General features: G+C 37.1%; 1 protein-coding gene across 2 annotated transcripts in view; it reads left to right on the top strand.

The window, feature by feature from the left end:
* LOC311632158 (acetylcholinesterase collagenic tail peptide) overlaps positions 1–24,958 on the top strand; it is a 109,727-nt gene that overhangs the window by 15,938 nt on the left and 68,831 nt on the right. The window contains exons 9-17 of one of the 2 annotated variants that reach the window (XM_084903286.1): positions 2,140–2,275; positions 4,725–4,830; positions 6,996–7,079; positions 7,198–7,299; positions 10,179–10,333; positions 10,946–11,104; positions 13,143–13,250; positions 15,183–15,369; positions 17,765–17,918. In XM_084903286.1, coding sequence (XP_084759412.1) covers positions 2,140–2,275; positions 4,725–4,830; positions 6,996–7,079; positions 7,198–7,299; positions 10,179–10,333; positions 10,946–11,104; positions 13,143–13,250; positions 15,183–15,369; positions 17,765–17,797 — 1,070 coding nt within the window. In that variant the 3' untranslated portion in view covers positions 17,798–17,918. Of the gene's footprint in view, positions 1–2,139; positions 2,276–4,724; positions 4,831–6,995; positions 7,080–7,197; positions 7,300–10,178; positions 10,334–10,945; positions 11,105–13,142; positions 13,251–15,182; positions 15,370–17,764; positions 17,919–24,958 lie in introns of those variants that run through there. The other variant, XM_084903285.1, reaches the window with a different exon arrangement.

Genomic DNA, 24,958 nt, shown 5'->3' with positions numbered 1-24,958 from the left:
AGGGAGTCTAGAAAATGTTTTTGAGGTAAACAGAGAAATAATGGTACCCCTACCTATAGTGAAATAGACCTGGTAACAAACAAGTGCAGTATACTCTTAAATGGTGTGTATAGAAGTGAGGTGGCTTCTCAAGGGAAGCAGTCGTTGCCTCATGGAGCTAGTTGGTGTGGACAGGCCAACCAGAAGAGATAACACTGAGGTTACACCTTGAAAAAATGTTTGATAAGTCCCTCAATGGACAAAGGGAACAAAGACAGTTTGGGAAGAGAGAACTGGGTGGGCAAAAGATACTGCGGTAAGAAGGAGAATGCAAGAAACTTTCCAGATTAGAAAAAGCAACTACTTTTCCTCCTATATGTCTGAGAAAAGATCTTTCTAAGGGAGATTTTTTTTTTTTTTTAATCCTTTCCGGAGGACATGCTTAGAGAGAAGAAGGAAGAAAGAGAAACATCTAGGTGAGAGGGAAACATCTATTGGTTGGTTGCCTTCCGTACATGTCCTGACTGGAGAATGACCCCACACATGTGCCCTGACTGGGAATTGAACTGGCATCCTTTCGGTGTATGGGACAATGCTCAACCAACCAAGCCACTCTGGTTGGGCTAAGGCAGTGGTCGGCAAATTGCGGCTCGAGAGCCACATGTGGCTCGAGAGCTGCGGTTTGCTGCTCTGTTGACTAATGAGTTTGCCGACCACTGGGCTAAGGTAATTTTATGAGGAGAACATTATATTGAATCTGAAGGTACACTACTGGAATTCAGTAGAGGATTGTAACTCCTGAATATGGAGTAATATTCTACTAGCCCTGAATTTGGAGTAATATTCTACTAGCCCATAAAACTAAGTGGCTAAAATGAAATATAGTGACCTTAATGACATTAGAAATGAAATCATCCCTATATTCAAACAGTGAGTTTGAAATGGGACATACTGCTATTCTGAAGGCACACACTGTAAAAATAAATGCTATGTGGACCGCTTGGGTTAACCTGTTGCAATCACAACACTGTAGAGCCTGTGAAGAGATCGACAGAACTTTAGAAATGTGTGCCCCTTGTTAGGATTTCCATGCCTAGGCTAGGAGATTGCAGTCCACATTAGCTGGTAGCAATGTGTGAGGGGGAAGGGAGCCTTCTCCTGGGAGGGCAAAGTCCTTTCTTAATTGGGCCTACCAGTAAATACAGTATGTTCAGGGAATTGTGAGTAGTAATTCAGTAGAACTATAGCATAGAACAGGCAATTGAGAGCAGCAAAGATGTTAGATGCAATTTTTGTTATGAGCATCCTTTAGGAGGATTGAGATTATTTTTTAGAATATATTTTTATTGATTTCAGAGAGGAAAAAAGAGGGAAAGAGAAACATCAATGATGAGAGAGAATTGTTGATCAACTGCCTCCTGCATGTCCCACACTGAGGATCAAGCCCACAACCCAAGCATGTGCCCTGACTGGGAATTGAACTGTGACCTCCTGGTTCATAGATCAGCATTCAATGAGAGCCATGTTGGCCGGGCTGGATTGAGAATAATATTAGAGAAGAAACTACAACTATAGGTTTTTTTTTTGTTGTTGTTGTTGTTTTTTTTTAATATATATTTTATTGATTTTTACAGAGAGGAAGGGAGAGAGACAGAGAGCTAGAAATGTCAATGAGAGAGAAACATCGACCAGCTGCCTCTTGCACACCTCCTACTAGGGATGTGCCCGCAACCAACGTACATGCCCCTGACCGGAATCGAACCCGGGACCTTTCAGTCCGCAGACCGATGCTCTACCACTGAGCCAAACCGGTTTCGGCTATAGCTTTTTTTTTTTAATCCTCACCCAAGGCTATATTTCTATTGAGTTTAAAGAGAGAAGAAAGGAGAGGTATATGCTCTCACTGGGAATCAAACTCTTAATCCTTTTGTGCACAGAAGGACATTCCAACCAACTGAACCACCCTGGCTAGGGCAGAACTATTGCTTGCTTAAACATTTTTAAATACCAAAGATAAAAACCATAATCATTTGTTTTGAGTTTAAGCCTGTATAAGCAGGAGAAAATTTGAGAAATTTTGAAGGCAATTTCACATGAACTGTTTTAAGGGTCCGTAGTTTAATTTGACTTATCCAATACATTTATTTGCATTTCTTGTAGGTGCTGCTTATGCCCATGCAGAGGAGGGAATCAGGAAATTGGTGGAACAATGTAAACTGCCATTTTTGCCCACCCCCATGGGAAAGGGTGTTCTCCCTGACAATCATCCAAACTGTGTAGCTGCTGCCAGATCCAGGTGCGTAACATTCCAAATTTTAATTAAAATTTGGCAGATTTTAGGCTAATTTAAATTATCATGTGACTTTAATGAATCTAGGAGTTCTGAAATAATCATGTAATTTTAAGCACACCTGTTTATTTTTAGACTTTTCAGAACTTTTAAGATGTTGTTCACTATCTCCTGAAACTCATGATTTCAGATGAGAAATCTGCAGTCATTTGAATCATTGTTGCCCTATATGTAATATATTGTTTTTCTACGGCTGCTGTCAAGATTTTTTTTAATCTTTGGTTTTCAGTAGTCTGATCATGATGTGTTTGGACATGGTTTTCTTTTGGTTTATCCTGTTTGGTGTTTTCTGATCTTCTTGAATCTATAAATGGTGTATTTCACCAAATTTTGAAAGATTTTAGTTATGATTTTTTCAAATTTTTTTTGTACATTAATCTCTTTTCCCCTTTTGGAATAATACAAATATTAGCCATGTTGATAATGTCCTATAGGTCCCTGATTATCTGTTCAGTTCTTTTTAATCCTTTTATCTCTTTCATATTTTCTGTTTGTCTGCTGAAAACTTTTATTTTTCTATGTATTTCAAGAGTATTTTTGTTTACCTTATGTAACATAGTTATAATAGCTACTTGAAAGTCTTTTTACTAATGCCAATGTCATCACAGAATTAGTGTCTATTTTCTTTTCTTTTAAAAAACATATATTTTTATTGATTTCAGAGAGAAAGGGAGAGGGAGAGAGAAAGATGGAAACATTAATGATGAGAAAGAATCATTGATCGGCTGCCTCCTGCACACCACCTACTGGGGTTCGAGCCCACAACTTGGGCCCGTGCCCTGATCAGGAATTGAATCCACACTGGCTGGGCTCATTATCTTTTCTTTTGAGAATTGTTCACATTTTCCTATCTTTTTTTTGTGTGTGTATTAATTTTGGATTATATCCTGGAATTTTGAATATTACGTTGTGAGAAGCTAGGTTATATTGAATCAACAATTTCAAGGATTTTAGAGTATCTATAAGTAAATCTATTTTTCCACTTGTAGTTTTTATCAACTTGTTAAATTGGGTCCACAAGACCAGTACAGTATGTGAAGATAGCTTTTTTGACTATATACTTGAAATTATAACTGAATTTCTGTGAAAAATAGGCCTTACCACCAGAGAAAACAAAAGCAAAAGAACAGATTCTCTATGACAAAAAGATAGGGAAAAAATGGAAATAGCCAAGAAGCAGAAACGATGTTAAAAAAACAAACAAACAAACAATAACAAAAAAACACCCACAGCAATTATGATAATGAATTCTCCTGGAAAAAGACAGAGACATTCAGATTGAATCACTAATAATAAGTTACATGCATTATAAGAACCACATCTAAAACAAAATGAAAAGAAGCAAAGATGTATGAAGTAAACAAAAAGAAAGCAAGGGTGGCTATATTAATATCAGTGTGGATATAAAAATAATTTATATTGACAAAAATATTAAGATTTAAAACTATTAAAAATTTACTTGGTATAATTTGTAAAGCAATTCAGAAATGTGAATCAGTCATCATAAAAATATATGCTTCTAGGAATCAGTATGAAGTGTGTATTAAGATTTAATAGTCCTGTCGGTATGGCTCAATTGTTTGAGTGTCATCCTATGCACTGAAAAGTCACAGGTTTGATTCCTGGTCAGGGCATATACCTAGGTTGAGGGTTCCATCCCCAGTCAGGGTTGTATAGGAGACAGCCAATCAATGTTTTTCTCTTTCTTTTCTCTGCCCCTCTCTCTTCCTCTCTCTCAAATAAAACACACACCACATTTATTTTTAATTTAAGCATAAAGATGTGCAACCCAGTACTATTAAGAACAAATAAAATATCCAACAATTGAGAAAAGGGTTAATAAATTTAATATATGTGTTCAACAAAGCATGTAGCCTTTAATTGTATTTAAGAAGTACTTAATGACAAAGGAAAATATTTATATAAACAAAAGTGCATGAGACAATGTTAAATAAGCTCAACTATGTATCAATATAATTGCATAGAAAAAGAGACTCGATGAAAATAATGCCAGGATAGTAATAATAGTTTATAAATTCAGATTATTATTAGTGCTTTTGTTTTTTTCTTTATACTTTCCCTGCTTTTCCAGATTAGCCACAGTGGAATTGTATTAATTTTTCTAGTGGTAAAATGTAATAAATGAAATAGATTATAGATAGTCCTATGGTAATACTTTCTACTTATTTCATCTTTTATATTACTATTTAAATAGAAGGGCATTATAAATTATTTTAGATTGAAAGACCAAATTTACTGTAGAAGCTGATTCTGAAGACTAATATAAGTTCTCAATTATTTAGGCTTTTCCAAATACTTTAGAAATTAATCTTATAATAATCAAATAAGAAATAGGATATACTTTTTGTGTCATCAGACATTTTCTTTTTAATAGGGCTTTGCAATTTGCTGATGTAATCGTGTTATTTGGTGCCAGATTAAATTGGATATTGCATTTTGGACTGCCTCCAAGATATCAGCCAGATGTGAAGTTTATCCAGGTACCCAGAGAAGACAGATTTAAAATCAGAGCTATTTGTAATTCAGTGTTCTCCCTCTCAGCCATTATCAGCTCTGCTCTCTTTTTGGCTTTTATAAAGAACCATTTTCTTTTTATAACAGTAGAATTGTATACATTATCTAACATAATTACAGGTACCAAAGCAAGCTTCCTTTTCAAGCCTATGAAACAATGTACCACTTTACTTCTAACCAAAAAGACCTTTCAAAATCAAGTTTTAAATAGTTTGAAAAGCATAATTTGCCTCTCCTCAAAGTTCAGGTATATTTAAATGTAGGCAAAAGACATTTAAGTAGGATGGTAGATTAGAACAAAACATTTAGCATTGTTAGGGATTGAATTGTTATTTTAGATACCCAAACTTTTAGATATCTATTGTTAGAAATCTCTAAACAATGCTGCTTTTGTCTGTCATTAAACAGAGTGTTTAGAATATACTCCTGATGATTCTTGTATCATTATGACCCCCTTTGTAAACCAGTTTCCTTACTGGTGTAGAAAGTACTGCCCATGTTCATCCTGTACAGGTTGGGTATGGTATTTGATTATCCAGCTACCATTGCTATCTTCTCCTTATTTACCTTTTACTTAAGGAGTCAACTTCTTTAGTCCATTTCCCCCCTAGGGCCATTGAGAAAACCACAAACAAGCAAGACTTGGGTTGTACCTAAAAAAATGCTGCCACTTCTTTGATTGTACCTCTTGGTTAGAGAATAAAGTGCATCCCCTTTGGGTTGACTGAATTACTCATCTTGACAGAAGCTATTTTTACTTGCCTAGGGCCAGCCAGAAACTGAGCTTCTGAGTAAATGGAAAGTAGCCATGCCATGCCCTACTAGTGATTCTTTTCTGTTTTTAAAACATATTTATTTTCATTGATTTTTAGAAAGAGAGGAAAGGAGAGGGAGAGAAAAAGACTTAATATGAGAGCAGAACATTGATGAGCTACCTCCTGCATCCCCCACTGGTGGTCAAGCCCAACCAACTGAGCCACACCAGCCAGGGCTCTAGGAGTGATTCTTAAAATGTGGGTCCTGACCAGCAGCGTCAGCACCATCTGGGAAGCCCCACCCAAGACCTATTAAGGTCAGAAACTCTGACGTGGACTCTTGCAGTTTATAGTTTAACAAACGTACCAGGGGATTCTTATATATGCTAAAATTTATAATATAACTTATATTATAACATATAACTTATATGTGCTCTAAATAGGAATTCCAGTGTAATTAAATAGAATCTTATTGATTAGATTCAAAACTATAATGTGGGTATAATGGAACAATACCAAAATCCTAGAATAGAATTGAGGGAAGATGATGAGATTTCTATACTACAATAATTATGAAATTCATGTAATTCCATGGATTTTTACTTTTATTAAGGAATTTCTTATTTTTTTAAAAAGATTTTTATTGTTTACAGAGAAGAAGGGGGAGGGAGAAAGAGAAAGAAACATCAATGATGAGAGAGAGAATTCTGTACGCCCCTACTGGGGATTGAGCCTGCAACCCAGACATGTGCCCTGACCAGGAATTGAACCATGACCTCCTGTTTCATTGGTCAACACTCAACCACTGAGCAACACTGGCTGGGCATTACCAAACTTCTTGAACATCAACTCTTCTTCTTTTTTTTTTCTTCCATTTTTTTATTAAGGTTTGTGTACATATCTTACCAATCCCCCCACACACACACACTCCCATATATGCCCTCTCTCCCCAGAGTTTTGTATCCATTGGTTATGCTTATATGCATACATACAAGCCCTTCGGTTGATCTCTTATCTCCCCCATATCTCTCTACCCTCTCAAATCTTTATATTATATAAAGGGGTAGGCAAAAGTGGGTTTACAGTTCATATGGAAAAAGACATGCAGGATATGATTGTTATAATAGCTTTATGAACTAAAAGAATGTCACAGTGGCACTGTGCACTGAGGTACAAACTCATAAGTGCTCAAATTGCCAGCCTTTATTATTTACGCATGCTTGTAGGCTACTTGCTATACTTAAGCATTCTTTGCACAGAGTTCTTACCTACTTTGGCCCACCCCTGTATACATAGCCCATTTATTCAGCCTTAATTGACTTCTTAAAGAATTTAAGAATAAACATGGCTTGCTCCTCAGTCTTGTTTCTTTTTAGATTGATATCTGTGCAGAAGAATTGGGGAATAATGTAAGACCTGCTGTGACTCTGCTAGGAGATATAAATGCAGTCACAAAACAGGTAAGAGCTTTTGCCTGGGTTTTAATTTACATGGATTGGTCTTTAAGAAGAGATTTTTATGTTAGTAATATGTAAGTTTATTTTAAGAAGTAAAGAAAAAGTTCGTGTTTTTTTTTAGCTTTTAGAACAATTTGAAAAAGCACCGTGGCAGTATCCTCCAGGGAGCAAATGGTGGAACACACTGAGAGAAAAAATGAAGAGCAATGAAGCTGCATCCAAGGTAATACTGGGCCCACTGAAACTCAAGAATGCTCCAGGTTCATGGTTCAGTTCTGTCATAATATGGCACATGCATTCCCCAAAATCACCATGCTATGCAAAATTTTGCAGTAAAAACCACTGGACTCATTGGGAAAAAGGAGTTAGGGGCACAGCTCTCAAAAACTTTGTCAAGCATTAAGATAGAGACCTAATAAAAATGGTGGCAGAGTGTTTTATATATCTCACAATATATATGGCACTTTTCTTTGAGAGAGACCTGAAGCCTCTTGGGGAAATAGACATTGAAGGGTTATAGCTTTCGAGTTTCTGTGGTGGAAGGAGGGTGAGCTGACATTGGATAGGAAGTTATAAAAGCCTCTGTGGTCTGGCTTACTGTCCTCAGTGTGACCTTAATGTCAAATTACAATTATGGTCTTTGGGAGCCTTAAATCCTGGAGCATGTTGGGATATGTTTTTCTACTTTTAAGGTATAAGTCCTTCAAGGCGAACATTTATAATAGATACCTAGATGTTTCATCAAAATTGAAATTTTTATCTAATGTACAGCCTTCTTTTTCTTTTTTTAAAAAATGTTTAGCTTTATCAAGGTACTAGAGGCCTGGTGCACAAATTCATGCACCAGTGGAATCCCTCTGCTTGGCTTGCAGGATCAGACTGAAACCGGCTCTCTGACATCCCCTAAGGGGTCTCAGATTGTGAGAGGGTGCAGACCAGGCCAAGGTTCATGATTGGGACCAGAGAGGGACATGGGAGGTTGGCCAGCAGGGAGGGACCTCGGGAGGGCTCCAAACTGTCCAGCCCAGATCAGCTGGACTCCAGCAGCAAGTTAACCTACCAGTCAAAGCGTCTGTCCCCTGGTGGTGAGTTCACATCATAGCGATTGGTCAACCAGTCAACCGTCTGCCCCCTGGTGATCAGTGCACATCATAGCGACTGGTTGACCAGTGGTCAGTGCATCTCATAGCGAGTGGTTGAACAGCCTTAGCATATCATTAGCATATTACACTTTGATTGGTTGAATGGATGATCGGACAACTGGACACTTAACATATTAAGCTTCTATTATATAGGGTGATTGACGTACAAAGTTGTAAGATATCTAAAGGTACATCATGGTGATTTAATATTCATCCACGTTATGAAAGGGTTTCCCCATCTAGTTAATGAACGCATCTGTACCTCACATTTATCGGGGTTTTTTTGTTTTTTGTTTTGTTTTTTAGTGAGAATACTTACAGCTTTCTTAATTCAATTTGTTTATACTGGGAATTCTTTTGTGACTTCTTCACCTGCACTTGTGGCTTTGCTTGATAGCTTAAGGCTTTGGAAATTGTAATGTGTGAAACCATTCACTACTAGCACTAAAATGAGTCATTTCTGCAGGATTTAGTGTTTACGGTTTACAGTTTTTGACAAACTGCAGTTGGCAAATGGCCCCTTGAATGTGGCTCTTCCACAAAATACCATGGCCTGGGCAAGTCTATTTTGAAGAAGTGGCGTTAGAAGAAGTTTAAGTTTAAAAAATTTGGCTCTCAAAAGAAATTTCAATTGTTGTACTGTTGATATTTGGCTCTGTTGACTAATGAGTTTGCTGACCACTGCCCTAGCTGGTTTGGCTCAGTGGATAGAGCATTGGCCTGCATAATGAAGGGCCCCAGATTTAATTCCAATCAAGGACATATGCCTGGGTTGCAGGGTCGATCCCCAGTTGGGCATGTGTAGGAAGCAGCCAATCAAAGATTCCCTCTCATCATTGATGTTTCTATCTCTCTCTCCTTCTCCCTTCCTCTCTGAAAGCAATAAAAATATATATATTTGAAAAGTCTTTGTATATAGGTAGTGCTTTCTCTTTGTGAGAAAGGTTGTTCCTGATCCCCCCCCCCCCCACTATTTTTTGTATTTCTATGCATCTTTGTTCAGCTGGGTGTAGTTTTCTGTGTCCATGTAGCGTATCTCACTGATGGAATCATACATGAGCAAATATGAAATTTGAGTTATGCTTATGTTGTTCCCTAATATGTCAGTCGTCTCATTTTCAAAACAAGCAGAATTGATTATACATGATTTTGTCTGTCATCTGAATTTTAATCAATGACTGATTCTCTTATTAAGAGCCATCACTTCTATTTCCTTAATGGTATCATGATTAATTCCTTCTTTTTCTATGAATTGCCTTAGTTTAAGATGGAAAGAAGTTGCCTATCTTCCCTGGTGCAGGAGTATAGGAGGGTCCCTTATCCATCTTAAGTATAATCTCCACTGGACCAAACTACAATAGCACAGGTTGAAGAGGCAGTGCTGGTACCAGATGGGACTGTGGCTGCTAAAGCCCCACGTGGCGTTCTCTCAGCTCAGAGATGCTTTAGAATAGTGAGTGAAGCATATCCCTTTTACTGTCAGTGCATGTGAGGAAGAGCCAGATTTTCAGAAATCCTGACTTCGTTTTTATTTAAACTCCAGGCCATAGTTCAGGTGAAAATAGTCCAGAATAAAATTTTCATTTTTTCTAAGACTGAGTTTCCCTAAAAGTACTCAAATAGGACTATTTTAATGTGTTTAACCCAGTGTTTCCAGTTATCTTTACTATAGAACTTCTCAGTTTTTAATATGTTAATGTGCATTGTTGCTGTCCGGGAAGAGGGATGTTCTCGGCTTTATTCTAGGACAGTGGCACCCATTTTTCTTAGCATGTCCACCGGGACTGTTCATAGATCAATTCGCTTCTCAGGGTGGCCACTGGTGGCCACTTGGGAACTTGTAGCTTGCAATTGTTAACCCGTTTCCAAACAAGTTTGATAGTAGCTTATTGACAGTATGTACAGTTTTTTTTCATGGTATCTCAATCTAATTTAATTATCCTTCCCTCTGATGTTTTAGGAATTAGCTTCCAAAAAATCCTTGCCTATGAATTATTACACAGTATTCTATCATGTTCAAGAACAACTACCTAAAGACTGTATGGTGGTAAGTGAAGGAGCAAACACTATGGATATTGGACGCACTGTGCTTCAAAACTACCTTCCTCGTCACAGGTAAAGTTCCCAAAAAAGAAATTACAATGAATTATAATACATTAAATTTAAAAGTTCAGTAGTGCAGATTAATAAAAAATTTTGAGAAGTATACAGGTTCAGTGTATAAGGACATAGTTTGTAAAAGTATTCCTTTTTTTTTATATTTTATTGATTTTTTTGATGAGAGTGAAACATCAATCAGCACACCTCCTACTGGGGATGTGCCCACAACCAAGGTACATGCTCTTAACTGGAATCAAACCTAGGACCTTTCAGTCCATGGGCCGACGCTCTATCCACTGAACCAAACCGGTTAGGGCTGTAAAAGCATTCTTAAGTGAGGTTGTATAGAGTTTTTATGGTTGGTATGTTCTCAAGATCATATGATAATTTCTGTGGTCAGTGTTCTAAGGATATATTCAGTCTTGCAATCATGAGTGACTTTTTCCTCTCATTCTGTTTATCTCTGACAAATTAGTTCTGCACAGTCTAAAACTGTATATTAAACAAAGAGAATGTTCTTACTGTTCTCTCTTTTTCATGAACCGTGTGACTATGTCTAGATTTATGCCAACCCCACCATCTGTGACATGCCCTAGAGGGTTTCATTTTCGCTTTACCCTCCAATAGGCTAGATGCTGGTACTTTTGGAACAATGGGAGTCGGTTTGGGATTTGCCATTGCAGCTGCTATCGTGGCTAAAGATAGAAACCCAGGACAGCGGGTCATCTGTGTGGAAGGAGACAGTGCATTTGGGTTTTCTGGCATGGAAGTGGAAACCATCTGCAGGTAAAACAGCATCCTGAACAGGGCATTTCTTTCTCCCAAATCTGAAAGAATTATACACAGACCCACTTGCCTAACAAAATGCATACCGAGCATTGATCAATGTCAAGTACCCTATGCACAGCACTGTATAGATACTAGTATTAATAACCCCAGGGTCTCTGTCATTCAGGACAGCATGCATCTGACTTCTTTACTGCATGCCAAAATCCTGCAGAACTATAGGGCATGGTTTTGAGGTCACTGAAAAAAAAATTCTATCTGAGAAAAGCTTGTTTTCTGCCAGGGGACAGCAGAGCTTGGTGCTTAAGAGCATGGCTTCTGGTCAGATGGCCTGAAGTTAAATACTGGCTTGACCACTGCAAAGCTAAGTGACTTGGGTTAAGTCACTTAACCAAGCTTCAGTCTCCTCTAGAGTAGGGTCAAGAATAGTAATAATTCCTACCTTAGAGGCCAGTTTGAGGAACAAATGGGATGATCTAGGTAAAATGAGGTGAAATGAGCTATTCAGATTATTATTATTATTTTAAATATATATTTTAGTGATTTTTTCACAGAGAGGAAGAGAGAGGGACAGAGAGTCAGAAACATCGATGAGAGAGAATCATCCATCCGCTGCCTCCCGCACACCCTCCACTGGGGATGTGCCCGCAACCAAGGCACATGCCCTTGATCGGAATCGAACCTGGGACCCTTCAGTCCACAGGCTGACGCTCTTATCCACTGAGCCAAACTGGTCAGGGCTCAGATTATTTTTTTAAAAATAAATGAACATCAATGCTTTTACAATACTAATCTCACATTGAACAAGCTTTTATTTTTTTAAAATATATTTTTTATTGATTTCAGAGAGGAAGAAAGAGGGAAAGAGAGAGAGAAACATCAGTGATGGGAGAAAATCATTGATTGGCTGCCTTCTGCACACCCCACACTGGGGATCAAGCTGGGCATGTGCCCTGACTGGAAATTGAACTGTGACTACTAGGTTCATTAAGTCAACACTCAACACTAAGCCACACCAGCCAGGCAAGATAATTTTTATAGTTGTCAGGATTCGTGGAGAAACTTGTAAGTTATAGATCCAATTGTAGAAGTATAGGGATTTTTTTTCTCTCCAATTATTTAAACTAGGAAAACAATTATATTCTTAACCAAGGCTCCTGTTAGAGTTTTAGTAAATCATGTTTTGGGACTTTCAAAGTGTTTGTATATAAAACTTTCCAGATCAGAGGGAAATTATGTGCTTGTTAGAATATCTGTATTGGCAACCAAGTAATATACTGTATATCTAAGGGAAGTCAGCCTTTTACACTGTGAAATAAAGCCATTCCCTTTGAGTGTGGAGAGCAGGTAGTTACCACAATCCTGTTACATAATAGTATGCGGTTTTTTGTTTTGTTTTTACACCTGACCTCAGGAATTACATCTGTAGAAAATAAAGTCTATATTCTTTTGTCAGTCACTAGTAAAGTTTAATCAGCCTCTTTTGGTCTTTGTCATACTGTTTAGCACATTGTTAAATACTCTCTTTTTCTCTAATTATTACCCCATGTGATGTTTTTCCAATTATGGATGAAGTGGTTTGAGAGGAGAGAATATACACTAGTCACTTGTGTGCTTCCCACAGCATCTAGCAAGTGCTGGTTATCTATGAGGAATTCAATAAATAGAAAGATAACTTTCAAACAAAACTCCTAGACACAATTTAGAAATAGTGCTTCAGAGGTATCAAGCATGGAAGTCATTGTATAAACACCTGGGTTTATGAAGACCAAGGTTCAGGAAAGCTCAGTGATTTGCCCCAGGTTCATAGTTGCATAATAGTTGAACCAATTTTATTAACCCTAATCTTGCATTCTTTTTGCTACTCCATGATGTTTCTGTTAATTATTCAATATTCATTTATTAGGACAATAAATACTTAATTTTTTAGTTTTGTCCTAACATTACAAAAAAAAGTTTATGGAAAACTTCAGCTCTTAGGAAAGAAATTGTGTTAAAATGAAGAATAATTTTCTTTATATTTTGCTGTTAATTTTAGGTACAACTTGCCAATTGTACTTTTGGTGGTGAATAATAATGGAATTTACCAAGGTTTTGATACAGATTCCTGGAAGGAAATGTTAAAATTTGGAGATGCTACTGCTATGTAAGTACCCAGAACAATATACATTTACTTCCTCCCACAGAGGCTAGTCAGAAATATTGTAATAACTTTGCAGTGATAGATAGTTAATAAACATACCATGGTAAAACAAATATAATGTTTAATCTCTTTAAAAAGTCATCTGTATTGAAATGTGCTTTCATGGTGTGAGAAGTGCTTGTTTATGTTGTCTGCCCCTCTAAAGGGGAACCTTGTCTGCATGGTTCCTCTTTGCACAGCTATCCAGGATTGGGCACTTCAATAAATGATTTATGATCAGGGAGCCACTGAAGATTCAGATAAGTGAGTTTGATGTCTAAGCCTTGTTAATAAAGACCTTATTGCAAAGTGCTCCCAGTGCATCTTGGGAATGTGGATATTTACATCCAGAGGTCTTCCTTATATCATTAGATAAATCTGATCCCTTATCAGATACATCATATGCAAATATGTACTGTATGACCCAGCAGTTCCTCTTCTGGGTATTTATCAGAAGGAAGCTAAAACAACAATTTGAAAAGATATATGCACTCCACATTCATTGCAGCATTATTTACAATAGCCAAGATATGGAAGCAATCTAAGTGTTCATTAATGACTGGATAAAGAAGATGTCACACACACACACACACACACACACACACACACAAAATGGTATGTTACTCAGCAATAAAAAGGAATTAAGTCTTGCCATTTGCAACAACATGGATGGATGTGTATTATGCTATGTGAAATAAGTCAGACAGACAGATACCACATGATTTTACTTGTGTGTGGAATCGAGTAAAACAGAACAAACAAATCAAAAACAGAGTCATAGCCCTAAGGGTTTGGTTCAGTGAATAGAGCATTGGCTTGCGGACTGAAGGGTCCAAGTTCGATACCTGTCAAGGGCATGTACCTTGGTTGCAGGCACATCCCCAGTAGGGAGTGTGCAGAAGAAACAATCAATGTTTCTCTTTCAACGCTCTATCCTCTCTGTAAAAAATAAATAAAAATATTTTAAAAGAAAAGAAACAGAGTCATAGATACAAAGAACAAACTGATGGTTTCCAGAGAGGAAGGGAAGAGGAGGATGGGTAAAAATGTTGAATAAGAAGTATAAACTTCCAGTTATAAAATAGTGTATAATTAATATTATATTTATTATATGTATTTATTATTTATAGCCATTGTAGTGTATAGCACAGAGGCTAGTCGGAACTATTATAATAACTTTGCAGTGATAGATGGTTAATAGGCATACCATGGTAATCACATCATAGAGTATATAAATCTCAACTCACTGTGTTGAATACCTGAAACAAATGTAATATTGTATGCCAACTATACTTTAACAAAAAAAATTTTTTTAAACAACAAAACTAACAAAAAATTTAGTTTCTGCCTGTTCGTTGTGGCTCAGTGGTTGAGCTAGGAGGTCATGGTTCAGTTCCCAGTCAGGGTACATGCCTAGGTTGTGGGCTCAATCCCCAGTGTGGGGCATGCAGGAAGCAGCTAATGAAGATTGTCTCTCATCATTGATATTTCATCTCTCTCTCTCCTTCTCCTCCCTCCTTTCCTCTCCAAAATCAATAAAATATGCTTTAGAGAAAAGAAAAAAAGGAAGAAGAAGCAGAGATCTTAGGACTTCAACTTAAAAAATCTAGTTTCTTATTTTAACTAATCACAGTTCAAGTGCTTATAGCAACAGGTTGCTAGTGGCTATTACATTAGATAGCACAGATATAAAACTTTTCCATCATCACAAAAATTTATATTTGACTTTACTATATAGAAAATATAAAATATATGGACTATTTAGTATACTGGCATTCTCAGTTTAAGTGTTGTATATAAAAGTATGCCTTTCAGTTTAGTCTAAATTTTTCTATAAATTATGTCAGAGAATGATATGATTTTCTTTTTCTATTTATTTGTGACCTACTTTTTCAGGGCGCCTCCAATGTGTCTTCTGCCAAATGCACATTATGAGCAGGTCATGACTGCATTTGGAGGCAATGGGTATTTTGTACAAACACCAGGAGAACTCCAAGAATCCCTGAGGAAAAGTTTGGCAGACAGAACTAAGCCCTCTCTTATCAACATCATGATTGAGCCACAATCCATGCGGAAAGCTCAGGTAAATGTGATTACTAGAACGCCCTGTTATTCAGAGTTCTTTCTAAACTATTTCTGAGTTTGGCAGTTTGTTTTGCTTGTTCAGCTAATATTTGTTGAGATATGTATAAGGCGGGTGCAAAGAATAGCATGTTGAGCAAAACCAGCCTCACATCATGGAGCTAACAGTACAACAGGGAAGAGGGATAGTCCAGTCACCTCATGACTGACTGCATTAGGACAGAGTGAGGCAATTTCTCTGAAGTAAAGGAACTCAGTTCTGAATAAGCATACAACAAAGGAATCTGATTTATATGCTGATCACAGGGAAGGATTCTCTGAGGAAGTGACGCTTAAACTGAGATCCTAACGATAAATAGGGACAAACTCATCAAAGAGAATGGGAAAGAGATATATAAAAGCTCTGGCAGGAGGGAATATGGCAAATCTGAGGAGCTAAAAGAAGGTTGGAGTAGCTCGCTGAAAGGGTGCAGGAAGCACAGTGGGAGATGAAACTAATGGGGCAATTTGTGCAATTACATTCAAAATTAGTTACTTTGGTCTCTAAAGCAAAGTGTGTAGTATGAGCCTTTTCCATCTCAGATTAAGTTGTTTTTCATACTTAATTTTGTACTCTGATCCTGGTCCTGCCACTTGCCCTCTCTAATATACTGTCCTCCATGCTTGCACATTGTGTATTAGCCATTGATTTTAGAGCCAGATAATTTTTTCAAGTAGCTTTTTACTTGGTTCTTTATACATGTATCTGCTGTGAGATCTTTTTATTTTTGAACAAGACAATGGGCAAATAGGCAAATGGACCATCATTAAAATGTAAATCAATTTTGAAATATAAAATATATAATTCTACTGAAATTCCCTTTCTGTAAAAATAGATGTCAGAGATTTTGGCAAAAGGAATATATTGGAAATACAAAACACCCAAAAAGCAATTAACAAAGCAGCAAAATGTAAATGGTCTAAATTCTTTAATCAAAAGACATAGAATGTGTGAGTGAAAAAAACCTGACAGAGCTATATTCTGCCTATAAAAGACTCATTTCACATGTAAGGACACACAGACTGAAAGTGAAAAGATGGAAAAAGATATTCCATGCAAATGGAAACCAAAAGAAAGCTGGGTTAGCTATACTTATATGAGACAAAATATACTTTAAAACAGACTCTAATAAAGACAAAGAAGAAGCCCTAGTTGGTTTGGCTCAGTGGATAGAGGCATTGGCCTGCAGAACGAAGGGTCCTGGGTTCGATTCCGGTCAAGGGCATGTACCAAGGTTGCAGGCTCCTCTCCAGTCCAAGCCCTTGTCAGGGTGTGGGCTGGAGGCAACCAGTTGATGTGTTTCTCTCACATCGTCAATGTTTCTCTCTGTCTTTCCCTCTCTATAAATCCATGGAAAAATATCCTCGATTGAGGATTTAAAAAAAAAAAAGACAAAGACATTACATAATGTTAATAATATTAAAGGGGTCAGTCCAATAATAGGATATATCATTTAAAAATATTTATGCATGCAACATAGAAGAACCTAAATATATTAACAAACCTAAAAGGAGAAATAGAATGCAATACAATAATAGTAGAGAACTTTAATACCCCACTTAGATCATGGATAGATCATCCAGATGGAAAATCAATAAGGAAACATGACTTTAAATGACATGTTAGACCAGATGGACTTAACAGATACTTATAGAATGCTTAATCCAAAAGCAACAAGTGCATATGGGACAATTTCTAGGAAAGATCATATCTTAGGTCACAAAACAAATCTTCATAAATTTAAGAAGATTTAAGTCATACCAAGCATCTTTTCCAGCCACAATGCTCTGAAACTACAAATCAATTTCAAGAAGAAAACTAGTCTTGAGGTTTGTGGAGACTAAACAACATGCTAATGAAAAACTAATGGGTCAAAGAAGAAATCAGAAGAGAAATTTTAAAATACCTTAAGACAAGTGAAAATGAAAGCACAACATACCAAAACTTATGGGATGCAGAAAAAGTAGTTCTGAGGGAAGTTCACAGCAATAAATGCCTACCTCAGGAAAAAAGAAAAAGCTTGGAACTAGAAAAAAAAGGACAAAGCCCAAAGTTAGTACATTACCCTGAGCCAAAATTTTGCTTTCCATAGTTTTAGTTACCCATGTTCAGCTGTGATCTGAAAGTATTACAGTAAATAGAAAATTTCAGAAATAAACAATTTATAAGTTTTAAATTGTGCATCATCCAAGTAATGTGGTGAAATCTTGCATTGTCTGGCTATGAGCTGCATGGAATGTGAATCACCTCTTTGTCCAGCATATCCACTCTGTATATGCTAACTACCTATTAGTCACTTGTAGGTGTAGCCAATTATTTCTTTCAACTGAATGTTTGTTGTCTTTTCTTTTTCTAGGATTTTCACTGGCTGACCCGTTCTAATATGTAAATAAAGATGCCATAATTGGTCTTCAGGAGTTTTGTCTTTCCTATAAAATAGAATTTTTCCCCCCACAGCGAAATAACTAATATTAAAATTGCTATACAAAAATAAAAATATTTCTAAATGATATTATATAATAAAGTAATTGATTAAAAACAAAAAAATTACCAGTATTCAACCACAGAAATAGCCATTTACAGATGAAAGAAAAGAAAGGGTTTTATTAAATAATAGCAATGTAACTTGCTTAACCATTGAGTTAACAAAGTATTCTTTTAATAAATGCATTCTTAAAGTCATTTATCTTTTAAACACATTTTTGGACGATGGGAAGATGGCGACCGAACAGTCGGACTTGTTCTGACTCTGGTCCCAGAACAGATAAAAGTAACATCTGAGTCGCTCAGGGAGGGTTGATTGGCAGCTGAGGGGCAGCAGAGGTTTCAAGGAAGCTAGGCAGCGATCCGCTGGACAGGATTTCCAGCCGGTGGCCAACACTGCCACAGCGGCGGCCGGTGGCGGCTGCGGCGGCGGCAGAAGCAGCGGCGGCGGTGCTGTGAGAAAGGAGTGGCTTCTCTGAGGCCTGGAAAGCCCACTGCGGAGAGGTCCATCCAGTAGCTGAGACGCCCGACTTGGCGCTGGCGCGTGGATTCAAAGGAGTTCTTCGGTCACCCACGGAAAGGTCAGAATTTGCGGGGAAAGCCTGAGAGATCGCGGTCCCGCGGTGCCGGCAGCCACAGTAGCCGGGGAGTTCCGGCCCCGCCTCCATGGAGCGCCCGCAAAGCTGAGCCCTAAGAAGGCTGCAGCGACATCTAGTGCTGGGTTTGGCATAAGCTTCCCCAGAAGCGGGAATTTTTTTTTTTTTTTTTTTTTTTTTTTTAAAAGCCAGGGGACATGGGACAGAGTGTTAAGAATCGCGGCTGTCCCGCCAAGGGCGGAACATCTGGACACCTCGGCGCCTGATCCCCTTCACCCCCTAGCTTCGGAATACTAGGGAAGATCAGCCTAGTTGGGCATATCCGGGGAATTTGCTGGGAGAAAGTGCCTCCCTGGAAACAAGGGATCGGAGCCAGAAGAGATAGTCTGGGAGCCAGCTGGCACCCTGCCAGCTAGAGCCATAGAGAAAGAAGGCCGGAGCAACCAAAAAGACTGGGAGGTCAAACCGGAAACACTGACACCTAAGAGCTGAATTACAAACTGCCCTTCTTTTTTTTTTTTTCCTTTCTTTTCTTTTGTCTTTTAATTAATCAAAAATAAATGGACACAAATATCTAAGATATAGTCTACTAAAAATTAAGGACTACCTTACAAAACTGAGGTGCAGTGGAAAGCTGGGAACTGCAAGACTGTCTGGTCCGAGAATCAGAAGTGCCAAATACATTAACTGAGGAAGTGAGTGACCAGTACTGGTCATTTTTATGCTAATTTTGCTATACTTTATTTTATTTTCATTTTTTACATCTTTTATTTAATTTTCATTTTTCATATCTTTTACTTAAGAAACAATTTTTTTTCTTTTTTCCTTACTTGATTTTACCTTTTCAATTACTACATTTTTCAATCTCTATCACTATAACTACTGCTATTTTGCAATTTTTTTTAAAAAAATTTTTTATTTATTTTTTTTTCTTTCTTTCTTTTCTTTTTTTTCTCTCTCTAGTACCATTTTATTTTTTCTTTATTTTACATTGGGAGTAACCCTCATTCTATTTTAATCTCTACTATAGCATCATTCAACCCTATCTCAACTCAACCTTTACACTATCACTCTCTTACTAAACTTTACCCTTTAGTCTACAGTTTATCCTATCCCTTTCCGGCTTTAGTTTTTCCTCTATTCTCTCTCTATACCCCCTGCTAAAGCTCTCACTATACTTATAGACCTAAGTTCCAACCCCTGATCCAAGTGTATAAATACCAATCTCTGCACTATATTAACTAGTTAAAAAAAAAAAAAAAATCCATTCTCCCCTCTATCCTTTTCGCATTGTATGTGTGAAGGTTGATTATTGTGAATTTTTATGCCTTTTAGTGAAATTGTTATGCTTATTCCTGTATTGTTATTGTTGCTTTGTATTTTTTTTTAAATCCTCTGTTTTTGTTTGTTTATTTTACTTCTGTATATCATAGCCTTACTTAATAATAGTGGATATTGTAGTTTGTATTAATCTCCAAGTATTGTTACTGGCATTGGCTGGGTCCAGAGGTTTTTCTATGGCAATTTTCTCCACATATATATAGTTTGTTTCCCATTTCTCTTTTAGTTTGCTTCTTCTCTCTCTTTCTCTCTCTCTCTCTCCCTCTTCTTTTTTTCCCTGTTTTCCAACTTCATTTTGTCATTACTTTTTTCTTCTTCTTCTTTTTCTATCTCTTTATCCCTCTTTTTTTTTTTAATTTACTTAATTTTTTTTTTTTAATTTTAATTTTATTTTTTTTAATTTTTCTTTATTTTATTTTTACCTTTATTCCTTCTCTCCTATCCCCTAAGTTGCCTTTCTCTAGTGGTCACCTTTATTAGAGGTTATTAATATTGTAAATACATTCCTGTTAAGTGCCGCTTGTGTTGTACCTGGTAGTGTTGTATTTTGTACCTCAAAATCAACGCAGGAGAAGGAATACCACATAACCAGACATCCTGAAAAGAGAGGCCATGGGGAGACAAAAACATAGTCCGCACTTGAAAGAAAAGCAGGCATCACCAGAAAAGGAAGTAAACGAGCCAGAGGTAAGCAGCCTGCCAGAGCAAGAATTCAGAGTAATGATCATAGCATGGCTAAAAAGAATGGAAGAGAAATTTGACAAAAGCCAAGAAGAAATGAGAAAGAACCATGAGGAAATGAAGGAGAGCCATGAGGAACTGAAGAAGAACCAAGAAGAAATGAAAAGTGACATCGCTACCATGAAGAACTCAATAGAAAGCATCAAGAGTAGACTAGATGAAGCAGAGGACCGCATCAGTGAGCTAGAAGATAAGATGGAAAAAAATACCCAAGTAGAGCAACTTCTAGAAAAAAAGATTAAAAAGCAGGAGGAGAGCCTACGGGAGCTTTGGGACAAAACAAAACAAAATAATATTCGAATAATAGGGGTTCCAGAAGGAAAGGAAACTGAGGTAGACATGGAAAAAGTATTTCAAGAAATAATGACAGAAAACTTTCCTGAAATAGAAAAGAAAAAACCCACACAAATCCAAGATGCCCGCAGAGTCCCAAGCAAAATGAATCCCAGAAGACAGACTCCAAGGCACATTATAATTAAATTGGCAAACAACAACGACAAAGTAAGAATCTTAAAAGCAGCCAGAGAGAGACAGAAAGTTACATACAAAGGAACCCCCATCAGACTAGCAACTGATTTCTCAACAGAAACTTATCAGGCCAGAAGGGAATGGGATGAAATATACAAAGTCATGCAAAGGAAGGGTCTGAATCCAAGAATACTGTACCCAGCAAGGCTATCAATCAAAATTGAAGGGGAAATCAGGAGCTTCACAGACAAAAAAAGACTGAAGGAATTTATCTCCACCAAACCAGCAATGCAAGAAATGCTAAAGGGTCTACTGTAAAAATAAAGAAATAAGAAGTGAAGAAGGAACACGGGTATAGAATAAAAATGGCGTCAAATGAGTACCTATCAATAATAACCTTAAATGTAAATGGATTAAATGCTCCAATCAAAAGACATAGGGTAACAGATTGGATAAGAAAACAAGACCCATACATCTGTTGTCTACAAGAAACCCACCTCAGAAAAAGAGATGCACACAGACTGAGGGCGAAGGGATGGAAAAAAGTTTTCCAGGCAAATGGAAATGAAAAAAAAGCTGGGGTAGCAATACTTATATCTGACAAATTAGATCTCAGAGTGAAGGACATAACAAGAGATAATGAAGGCCACTTCATAATACTAAAGGGAACAATCCAACAAGAAGAAATAACCCTGGTAAATATATATGCACCCAATACAGGAGCAACCAAATACATTAAAAAACTGCTAGAGGACATTAAGGGAGAGATTAATAGCAATACAATCATAGTAGGAGATTTTAATACCCCACTGTCACCCTTCGACAAATCATCTAAACAAAAAATCAGCAAAGAAATATCAATCCTAAATGACTCACTAGACCAGATGGAATTAATTGACATCTTCAGGACACTCCACCCCAAAGCCACAGAATATACATTCTTCTCAAGTGCACATGGGACATTCTCAAAGATAGACCACATTTTGGGACATAGGCAAAGTCTCTTCAAATTCAAGAAGATAGAAATCATATCAAGTATCTTCTCAGACCATAATGGCATAAAACTGGAAATTAACTACAATAAAAATAATCCAAAGAAATCAAACACATGGAGACTAAACAGCTTGCTATTAAACAAGGACTGGGTTACCAGAGAAATCAAGGAAGAAATTAAAAACATCCTGGAAACAAATGACAATGAAAGCACAACAATCCAAAATCTTTGGGACACAGCAAAAGCAGTTTTGAGAGGGAAGTTCATATCCTTACAAGCCTATTGCAAAAAACTAGAAAAAATAGTAACAGATAATCTAACTCTACAACTCAAAGAGTTAGAAAAGGAGCAACAAGAAAAACCCAGTGTAAGCAGAAGGAAGGAAATAACAAAAATCAGAGCAGAGATAAACGACATAGAGACCAAAAAAACAATACATAAGATCAACAAAACCAAGAGCTGGTTCTTTGAAAGAATAAACAAGATAGATGGACCTCTAGCCAGGCTAACCAAGAAACAAAGAGAGAGGACCCAAATAAACAAAATCAGAAATGAAAGAGGTGAAATAACAACAGACCCCACCGAAATACAACGGATTGTTACAAAATACTACGAACAACTCTATTCCAACAAACTGAACAACCTGGAGGAAATGGACATATTCCTAGAAAAATACAAACTTCCAAAACTCAATCAGGAAGAATCTAAAAATCTCAATAGACCAGTGACTTGGGAAGAAATTGAAACAGTCATCAAAAAGCTTCCAGCAAACAAAAGCCCAGGGCCAGATGGCTTCACAGGAGAGTTTTACCAAACATTCAAGGAAGAACTAAAACCTATCCTCCTCAGACTATTCCAAAAAATTCAAGAGGAAGGAACACTTCCAAACTCCTTCTATGAAGCCAGCATCACCCTAATACCAAAACCCGATAAAGACAACTCAATGAAAGAGAATTACAGGCCAATATCCCTCATGAACATAGATGCCAAAATCCTCAACAAAATTCTAGCAAATCGGCTCCAGCAGAGCATCACAAAGATCATACACCATGACCAAGTAGGATTTATACCAGGAATGCAAGGTTGGTACAATATCCGCAAATCAATAAACGTTATACATCACATAAACAAGTTGAAAGATAAAAATCATATAGTCATATCAATTGATGCAGAAAAAGCATTTGATAAAATCCAACACCCTTTCCTGATAAAAACTCTTAACAAGGTGGGAGTACAAGGATCATACCTCAACGTAATAAAAGCTATATATGATAAACCCACAGCAAACATCATACTCAATGGGCAAAAACTAAAACCATTCCCTCTAAGAACAGGAACAAGACAGGGATGCCCACTATCGCCACTCCTCTTTGACATAGTACTGGAAGTACTAGCCATTGCAATTAGACAAGAGGAGGAAATAAAAGGCATCCAAATTGGAAAAGAAGAAGTAAAGTTATCCTTATTTGCAGATGACATGATATTGTATATAAAAAACCCAAAAGACTCCATTAAAAAACTAATTGGCTTAATAAATGAATTTGGCAATGTAGCAGGATACAAAATTAACACCAAGAAATCTATGGCATTTCTATACACCAACAGTGAGTTTATAGAAACAGAGACTAAAAAAGCAATTCCATTTACGATCGCACCAAAAAAATTAAGATACCTAGGAATAAACTTAACTAAGGAAGTAAAGGACCTATTTGCGGAAAACTACACGACACTGAAAAAAGAAATAGAGGAAGATGTAAACAGATGGAAGAACATACCATGTTCATGGATTGGTAGAATCAACATCATCAAAATGTCCATACTTCCTAAAGCAATCTATAAGTTCAATGCACTCCCCATTAAAATACCAACTGCATATTTCACTGACCTAGAAAGAACTCTCCAAAAGTTCATTTGGAACAATAAAAGACCCCGAATAGCCACAGCAATCCTGAGAAAGAAGAGTAAAGTAGGAGGTATCTCAATACCAGACTTCAAACTGTATTACAAAGCCACTGTTCTCAAAACAGCCTGGTACTGGCACAAAAACAGACATATAGATCAATGGAATCAAATCGAGAACCCAGATATCAACCCAAATCACTATGCTCAATTAATATTTGACAAAGGAGGCACTAATATACAATGGAGTCAAGACAGTCTCTTCAATAAATGGTGTTGGGAAAATTGGACAGATACATGCAAAAGAATGAAACTAGATCACCAACTTACACCATACACAAAAATAAACTCAAAATGGATACAGGACTTAAACATCAGACGGGAAACCATAAAAATACTTGAAGCATCCACAGGCAACAAAATCTCAGACGTATGCCAAAAAAACTTCTTCACTGATACTACCCCTAGTGCAATGGAAGCTAAAGAGAAAATAAACAAATGGGACTACATCAAAATAAAAAGCTTTTTTACAGCAAAAGAAACCATCAACAAAACAACAAGAAAGCCCACTGTGTGGGAGAACATATTTGCAAATGTTACCACTGATAAAGGTTTAATCTCCAACATCTACAAACAGCTTATACAACTAAATAAAAGGAAGATGAATGATCCAATTAAAAAATGGGCAATGGACCTAAATAGAATATTTTCAAAAGAAGACAGAAGGAAGGCCAAAAAGCACATGAAAACATGCTCAAAGTCACTAATTATCCGAGAGATGCAAATCAAAACAACAATGCGGTACCATCTCACACCTGTCAGAATGGCCAACATCAACAAATCAACAAACGACAAGTGTTGGCGAGGTTGCGGAGAAAAAGGAACCCTCGCGCACTGCTGGTGGGAATGTAGACTGGTGCAACCACTGTGGAGAACAGTGTGGAGTTTCCTCAAAAAACTGAAAATGGAACTCCCATTTGACCCAGTAATCCCACTTCTAGGAATATATCCCAAGAAACTTGAAACA

This window comes from Pipistrellus hanaki, assembly GCF_964339955.1.
Source record: "Pipistrellus hanaki genome assembly, chromosome: 13".
In the NCBI taxonomy this organism is placed as follows: Eukaryota; Metazoa; Chordata; class Mammalia; order Chiroptera; family Vespertilionidae; genus Pipistrellus; species Pipistrellus hanaki.
This window is presented reverse-complemented; position numbering and strand designations above follow the sequence as displayed.